Consider the following 8263-nt stretch of genomic DNA (forward strand, 5'->3'; position numbering starts at 1 on the left):
GGGGGGGTGCGTGTATGTGTGTCCCCCCCGGTGGGGCTGTGCTGCGGGCACGTGTGTACGTGTATGTGTACATGTGCGTGTCTGTACACGTGTGCATACGGGCGTGTGTGCATATGTGTGCACCTGCATGCACGTGAGCGTACGTGTGCGTGCCTGCGCGTGTGCTTGCGTGCGTGTGTGCCTGCCCACACGTGCAACTCTCTGTGCGCGTGTGTTTGCGTGCATGCGTGTGTGCCTGCCCACATGTGCAACTCTCTGTGCACGTGTGCGTACATATCTACGCGTGTCTGTGAGGGCACACGTGTGCACATCTCCTCGCTCTGGTCCCGCTGCGCGTGCAGACTTCTCCGTTCTCCCCAGAGCGTGTCCGGCCGGGGCCGCACGTCCTGCTCTGCGCAGGGATGGACGGACGGATGGTGGCTTTTCCAGCCCCGCCAGGCCCCGAGGACCGAAGTGCGCGTCACTGGGTAACTCGGCGCAGCCCTCAGTTGTGGCCGCACTGTTGGGTTTTCATCCAGCGGGGTCGGGGTTCAGCCTCGTTTCCTTGCGGGGAAAACCAGGGAGCTGAGCGGCCCCCAGGGCTCTCGCGAGCCTGCGCACAGCTGCTCCCCGTTTTGCAGCCGGGAACCCAGCAATGGGAATGGAACCAGGTCAAAGGCAGCAAATAGGCCGCCCGCCACGTGGAGCGTCCCTCGGGGACCTTCAGGCGTCCGCTTGGGCAGCTGCCAGTGACATGTGATGAATGCCCATGGCGCAGCGCAGCGCAGGTGTCTTGTCATTGCAGGGGTGGGATCCTGAATCATGTTGGGACCAAAGCAGTGGTGGCCGACTCTGCTCCGGGGTGACCTGTGTTGCTTTTCAGGACACTGTTGTGATTATTTTTTAGTTGCATTTTGGTTGAAACTCAGTTGATCCTGTCCGGCTGCTTGCTCCGAACCTCTTGGGATGCTCCAGAGGCCCTTGGGTGTGAGTTCGGAGTTATGCAAAAGCTAGAATAACTGGAGTGCATATGGGTTAGTGAGCACAGGGGACGGCAGATGCTTCTCCCAGCTCTGCTGTTGAGTTTCAGTTCAGCTTCTCCTGAAAGGCAGAGGAGTTGCGCTGCACGGGGCTCCGGTCTAGCCACAGCTTCGAGCTTTCAGTGTCCCACATTGCCCAGTCCTCCCATCAGGGAGCCTCGCTGTTTTGCCTCGTTACTTATAGCACCCTTCTCCAGCCACAGACACTTCTTCGGGGGAAGTCAGAGAGTAGACATCCAGAATGGCGGACAGAAAGCGTCTGGCCTATTCCATCATCCAGTTTCTACATGACCAGCTGCAGAACGGGGGGCTCTCTCCCGATGCCCAGGAGAGCTTGGAAGGTAGGCGGCTGTGTGCTATGCCCTAGCCCTGCCTCCCTCCCTGAGCTGGGCTGCCCTGTCCTGGGCTCAGCATCTCCGATGGGCTTCTTGCTTGGTTGTGCAATTCACCTCTGGCCTAATGCTGATGGTTTCCTAATAACCATGTCCTGCGTGAACCCTCACAGCTCTTGGTGTGTCACAGGGAGAAGAGCAGCTTTCCAAACCACTTGCTAGGGGAGCAGCCAAAAAATATGACCGTGTTCTGAGCTCACTCTGACCAGTGCTGGCTGGCTAGTAGTTGTCCTTTAGCAGCAGGACTGGGATTTTTCCCATCAGCATCCTGAGTCCAGACTCCAGGGGAGTGGAGCGGGGTTGAAACACGGCTCCAGAAGGCAAAAGGAAATCTAAGTGTCCCCCTCTTTCTCCACCCAGTTGCAATCCAGTGCCTGGAGACGGCGTATGGTGTGTCCATGGAGGATCAAGGGCTGGCTGTGTCTCAGACCCTCCCTGAGATCTTTGAATTTGCTACAGGAAGGGTGAGTGTCTTGCGGGGCAGAGCTGTGGATTCAGGATCGCTGTGAAAACCGCACGTGTGGCTCAGTTTCGAGGCTGCACTGTCCCCGTGGGGGAGTTGGTGCTGGCAGCGTTTTGCTATGAAGGACCCAGCCTTGCAGGGGGTTGTAGCGCTGGTTTGTAGCAGATGCGGGTGACACTAAATTATGCCTTTCTCTCCCCTTGGTGTTTACAAGGAATCTCAGGACAGCAGGACGAGCTCCGAACCGGTCACCCCTTCTGAAGAGGACGTCACCGAAGCTGAACGTCTGAAGACTGAAGGTTGCTCGCTTGAGGGAGCTGTGTGGGCTGGGCTGAGCATGGGTGTGGGTGATGGAGGGGTGTGTGCAGAGTGGAGGGAGGGGTCCCCTCACAAGGGGTCGGGGTGTGCTGTGCTGGAGCGGGTGCTTCTCCCTGTTCTACACAGTCCCTTCTGAACTGGGGTGTGGAAACTGGGCGCCATGATGCTTACCATCCCTGAAGAACCAAAGGGCCAGGTCTAAGCCAGTGCAGGTACCACAGCTGGTAGGATGTCACTGCCCTGGTCATGGTCCTTTTGGGAGCCTGCTGGGTTTGCCAGAGCTGTAGCTATAATCTGGAAGAGTGTTGGGCAAGTTGTTACCTTCTTCTGGTGCACAGTTTGCCTCCTGTGTGGCTCCACTTCCCTGCCATGTTAGAGCAGAATGGGCCCTGAATGGAAACCCTGTCCATTCTCTGACAGCCTGGCTTGATGGGTCTGTGGCTGGGGGGAGCAAGAAAAGCGGGAGTGAGAAGCCTCGATGGTGCCTTCAAAATGGGGAAGTAGAATCCATGTGCAAACTGGCAGGTTCCCTTCTGACATGGCTGGTAGCTTAGAAGCACCGTCATACCAGGACCAGCATGGTTTCCACAACAGACTTGTCCGCACTGTGTATGAACAGATCTCCTGCTCACTCATGTTCTTAGGCACTGGCAAAAGGCCAGAGCTTTCAGTCTTATATCCCTGCTCCTTTTCTCATCGTTTTTTTTTTTTTTTAAACAGCTGCTTGGAAAGCTTGAGACCCTGCATCATCGTGCTGGGGTTTTGCCAAGTTTTAATTTATTATAGCAACACTATTTTTTTCCTTTTCAGGAAATGAGCAAATGAAGGCTGAAAACTTTGAAGCTGCCGTGTCGTTCTATAGCAGAGCGATCGAGTTAAATCCATCCAATGCCGTGTATTTTTGCAACAGGTACTGGCAGGGATCTTGGTCCTTACGTTTTTAGACTCTGTGCCTTTCCCTCTTTGTTGATGGGATGCTAACTTGGCCAAACCCTTGATCTGACTCCTATCGGGCTGTTCTTGGTTTAGCAGAATCAGAGGGTACATGATGAACTTTGTGCTGATCTTCTGTCCTTGGTTCTTGCCAGCCTTGTGAAACTGGCCGCTCTAAACAGGGCCTGGGTGTGAAAACTAGCTCCAAGAAGCACTTTGAGCTATGGGGTGGTCCATCATGCTGCCTGATTTGATGTAAAATAGCTCTTTCTCATCGAGGTGTAGGCAGCTTGGATTGGAAAGATCCATCATACCAGAACAGCAAAACAAAACCTGAGCAGACCGAAGGCATTTTTCAGAGAGGTTCATGTGCCGCTGTGTGCCCAGCACGCAAAATAACTACAGGCTTCGGCAAAAGGCAGTTAAACACAGTGCGAGATGCTCATTGACTGAAACAGGCTTTGGGACAGACCTCTTCCCCCTAGCTTAAACACACAGTTGCTGTAATGGCATGTGTGCACATGGCCGTTGAGAGAACCTCATCACACACATCCTAGACTCCTCGAACATGAGGGTTGGAAGGCACCTCAGGAGGTCACACCTAGACCAACGCCCTGGGGCCATCCCCAACTAGATCATCCCAGCCAAAGCTTTGTCAAGCTGGACCTTAAAAACCTCCAAGGATGGAGAATCCACGAAGTCTCTAGGTAACCCATTCCAGTGCTTCACCACCCTCCTAGTCTTTTCAGGGGTGCAGGTGCCCAACTTTTTTGCAGGGGACCTGGAGCAGAGTTCAGGCCCAAAAGCTCTTTCTATGCCTTCCCTCCAGGGCTGCTGCCTACAGTAAATTAGGGAACTATGCTGGAGCAGTAAGGGACTGTGAAAGAGCCATCAGCATCGATCCAAGCTACAGCAAAGCCTACGGCAGGATGGGGTAGGTCCTTGGCAGTGCTTCTCTTGGAGAGGCTTTCACCTCCAAATGGATGCAGGGTCTATGATGGTGACACCCATCAGTGGTGTTCTACCCACAGCTGGTGCTTGCCTGTCCATCTCTGGGTATGTAACTCATCGTCCTCTCTTCCTTGTGTTGCTGGCAGGTTGGCCCTTTCCAGTTTAAGCAAGCACACAGAAGCTGTGGAGTACTATAAAAAAGCCCTGGAGCTGGATCCAGATAACGACACATACAAGTCAAACCTGAAAATAGCTGAACAGAAAATGAGAGAGACCCCCAGTCCGGTATGTTTCTCCTTTGCTGTCCAAATAAGCTAAGCAAAGCATCAGGATGTTGGGGAGGGAAGAGGTGTCTTCACTGTTAAAGACCAGCTGTCGGTCATTAGTGTCTCACTTGGACATGGGTACTGTTGGCTTGGGTTAAGTCTGGAGCATGGGTTTAACGTGAAATTGGAGGAAAAAGAGTTTCTAGAGTCTACCGTAGTTCTACTAATCACTGAGAATAATTTCCTTACAGTGCCCTGAGCTCAGGCATGATAGCTGGGAAATAAAACTGACTAGAAAAAGCAAAATTAAAACATTGAGTATAGCTGCCTGAGACAGCATTACCTTTTACTGCCATTTAGTTTTGAGAGGAAATATTTGAAATCTCTCCCTTTTATACCAGTCATAATTAGCATGAGGGAAGGGTCTTTTGTAGTCTGATTTTTACCTTAAATATCACTTGAAGAAAAGAAAATCTTGCTGTAATGTGGCCTTAAAACTAAAGTCCTGATATACTTTAGTATAACTGAGACTCAATCTTGCAAGCCTTAGTGTATGTGGGTGCTGGATCTTTGCAAGAGTATAAACACAGAACCTTAAGTCAGGAGTGTGCTTGGCTTTGTCACGGTTTAAGTGGCAAGACTTTATGCAGAACAATTTGGACCTGTAGCAGAGAACAGAATAAGCTGCATTCTGCTTTGAGGCACACCCCTTGGATCAGTGGCAGGGGACATCTTAAGGCATTAGGAGGTGCTCTGATTTGTCCTCGTGTCTGACTGCATGGCGTTGTGCTTTCCTCTTGCAGACTGGAGGTACGGGAGGGTTCGACTTAGCCGGCTTGCTGAACAACCCCAGCTTCATGAGCATGGTGAGTGTGTGTGGTAAAGCATGGTCAGTTTGCATTGGATCTGTCTGGAATGAAGCAAGTGGGTGGGCTTCCATTCAATCCAGACCCCTTTGCAGAGGCTGAATATACATCTTATTATGGCTACAGAGCCAAGCCTTACTTGGAGGCTGTTCATCGCAGTGCAGGAGGGATGGGAGCACTCTGTGTTCCCAGCTTTGGCCTGGGCATTGTGCTATTTGCACCCATGTTCTGCTACAAGTGAAAATTGTTCTGCATAAAATCTTGCTCTCTTGCAGTGCTTCCCTGTTAACACAGTTTGAAACATTTTTGTCATTGGGTTGCCAGCAGAGTCCAGCAGCCCATCGACTGTCTGTCTACACAGGTGTTTCTGATAGGGTTGGGGTGGTGCAGGTACTAAGGTGACAGTTGACAGCCCAGAGGTTGCAAGTTTGAGGCTAGAGTAGAAGCACTCACTGCGCGGCCATGTCAGATTCCAACGAATCTACAAATTCTGCTAAATACCATGTGACAAAGACAAACACATACAAAGAAAGGTTGGCTGGGAATATGAACTGTTTTCTTTTTTTTTTTTTTTTTTTTTCAAACAGGCGTCTAACCTTATGAACAACCCACAAGTGCAGCAGCTGTAAGTACAATCCCACCTCATTCTTTCTCCAAGTCACTGTCTTCAGGCTTTGCATTGGTTGGTCTTTGGGTGAGGCTGGGCGTGGGTACTGGAGGGAGACTCGGGTTAGAAACACAGCTGTAGGTGTATAAAAGCTGGTTCTGCCACTGATTGCTTGCAGGACCTTGGGCAGGCCCCTTCACATCTGTTTCTGTTCCTCACTGGTTGAACGGGGGTAAGGAGGGATGTGAGGATAAATTCATGGATGTCTGTGTGGTGCCCACATGTCTGAATGCTCAAATGAGACTCCTGAGGGGTTGACCCAGGGGTTCAACAGCAGAAATAAGGATGAGGGATGTGACTGCTAATCCTACCAGAGATTGTAGCTTTTCATGCTGCTGTAGAAATACCTTGCCTAGGATTCACATTTAATCCCTAGCCAATAAGTCATTTCTCCTCTCAGTCATGAAGCTAATACACTATCCTCATCCCTCCCCAGGCCCCAGGCTCAGTGACATCTCTCTTCTTTTATTCTGAGCAATTAATGATTTTTTGCAGCATGTCTGGGATGATTTCTGGTGGCCATAACCCCATGGGTGCCACCGGCACCAGCCCTTCTGCAAACGACCTTGCCAGCCTTATCCAAGCGTGAGTAGAACAAAAGGCTTTTGTTCCCCTCCAACCACCTGCATGCATTTCAGGTGCTTCGATCAAAAGTCAAAGCATCATATGATAATTGAGCACCTTCAGCAGGGGCCACCTCATGGCTGCTTCCCGGTAGCCTTTCTCCCACTGCTCGTGTAGGGCAGGCTGTGGTTCTGCTGCCTGGGGTCTTTTGCCGTGGGAACAGAGCCTCTGCGCTCCACGCTGTCCTGAGTTGTGTGGTGTTTTCTCTCTTTCCAGAGGCCAGCAGTTTGCTCAGCAGATGCAGCAGCAGAACCCAGAGCTAATAGAACAGTTACGAAGCCAGATCAGGAGTCGAACCCCTAGTGCCAGCAATGAGGATCAGCAGGAGTGAACGTACCAGGTGTGATTAAGTTCAGAGCCCTGCGCTCCAGTGGACCCAGGCTTGATGCAGGCTTCTGTCCTGGGCAATGGAAGAGCTGCCTTGGGTCCTTGAACAACTGACTTGCCCCGTTCTCTCTGTCTTTGCCCACTTGTCAAATGGTCCCCACATCCCCGCCCCTTAGAGAAGGGTGGAGGGTTGGCATTGTGAAGTGTGTGGAACATTATTGCTGCACAGCTTGCTTACATACCCTTTGCTGGCCAGCAGACAAAGGAGACCTTGTTGTCTGCAGTGCAGGGGGATCACTAATTGAATGTAAGAGGCAATTAAAGTGTAATTCAGTTTTAACGTGAAAAAAATCTAGAAATGTTTTTTTTAACCTAAATTGACATTTCAATTGAACTGAAGGGGGAGACTTTAAAAGAAGGCAGCTCTGTAAGTTGTCTCGTCTCCCTGTCTCCGCAGTGCCGCCCGTGGGAATTCTGTCCTTCTACCAAAACTGGAAGCCATGTGTGTGTTGCCATTTCTCAAGTCGGAAACGTCCAAGAGGAAAACAAACAAGCAAACAAAGGAAGGCCAGTCCCCCTGCACCTGCATGTTAGAGCCGGATTCTCATCTTCTCCCTTGTGTCTTTGCTCTGCCTCCAAATCCTTCCCTTTCCCCTTCTGGAAGATCCAGCATGGTGCAACCACAAACCAGCATCCATCGCCTTTTCTAGAAAACTCTGAAAATGACCTTGTTCCCTGGGGGGTGCTAACCCATTCCTAAGGATGAGGTGCTCTCCGGTGTCAGAAGTCTTCACCCTCCTCGTCTCCCTTCTCCTTCGAGGGAGCTTTTGAGTCCCTTCTCTAAATCTTTCCATTGCAGCTAAAAGAAGCTGATGTTCTAACCCAGCCCCTGGGTGGTCATCACCTCCTGGCACCCTGGCGCTGGGGCCCGTCAGTCAAGTTTCCTGCATTTCTCATTCAGGTCGGTAGTAATGTCGTCGGCAGTTTGTCCACGTGGGGTGATGTCAGCGGATACCTCTGAAAGGCTTTTGTGAAAGTGCGTGTGTTTTGGGGGCAGGCTGCATAGTGCAAGACCACTCTCTGTGACTACTTCATACTGAGCATCTTTTGATACACTTTCCAGTTTGTTTGTTTTTTGCCAATGATGACACAGTCTGTCTAGTGTGTAAAGAAAGGAAGAAATCATGGCTCTATCTTTGTAACTCTCTCTGTGAGTTAGTGTGGGAGGGGATGGAGGCAGATATGGATATTTATTTCTTTCTGTTCCCTTGCAAGGCTGTGTTAAAGCTAAGTACAATTCAAGTTTATATTTTGTGTAGATAAAGCTGGATTTTTTGCAAGGAAAAAAGACTGAAGCGTTGTTCTGATTTAATTTCTTATACTGCATAAAGAGAAATTAGAGAAGTTAGGACCTAGAAGTATATTCTATAGTAAAAT

General features: G+C 50.6%; 1 protein-coding gene across 1 annotated transcript in view; it reads left to right on the forward strand.

Annotated features, from left to right (window-relative positions):
* The window catches only part of SGTA (small glutamine rich tetratricopeptide repeat containing alpha), an 8053-nt gene extending 107 nt beyond the window's left edge, over positions 1-7946 (forward strand). The window contains exons 2-12 of the mRNA XM_019513573.1: positions 1223-1360; positions 1772-1875; positions 2089-2173; positions 3003-3102; positions 3955-4059; positions 4223-4361; positions 5146-5208; positions 5796-5833; positions 6371-6460; positions 6716-6839; positions 7284-7946. Coding sequence (XP_019369118.1) covers positions 1261-1360; positions 1772-1875; positions 2089-2173; positions 3003-3102; positions 3955-4059; positions 4223-4361; positions 5146-5208; positions 5796-5833; positions 6371-6460; positions 6716-6830 — 939 coding nt within the window. The 5' untranslated portion in view covers positions 1223-1260 and the 3' untranslated portion in view covers positions 6831-6839; positions 7284-7946. The remainder of the gene's footprint in view (positions 1-1222; positions 1361-1771; positions 1876-2088; positions 2174-3002; positions 3103-3954; positions 4060-4222; positions 4362-5145; positions 5209-5795; positions 5834-6370; positions 6461-6715; positions 6840-7283) is intronic.
* The last annotated feature ends 317 nt before the right edge of the window (positions 7947-8263 follow it).

Source organism: Gavialis gangeticus, unplaced genomic scaffold (assembly GCF_001723915.1).
Source record: "Gavialis gangeticus isolate Ggan-Ray unplaced genomic scaffold, GavGan_comp1, whole genome shotgun sequence".
Lineage (NCBI taxonomy): Eukaryota > Metazoa > Chordata > Crocodylia > Gavialidae > Gavialis > Gavialis gangeticus.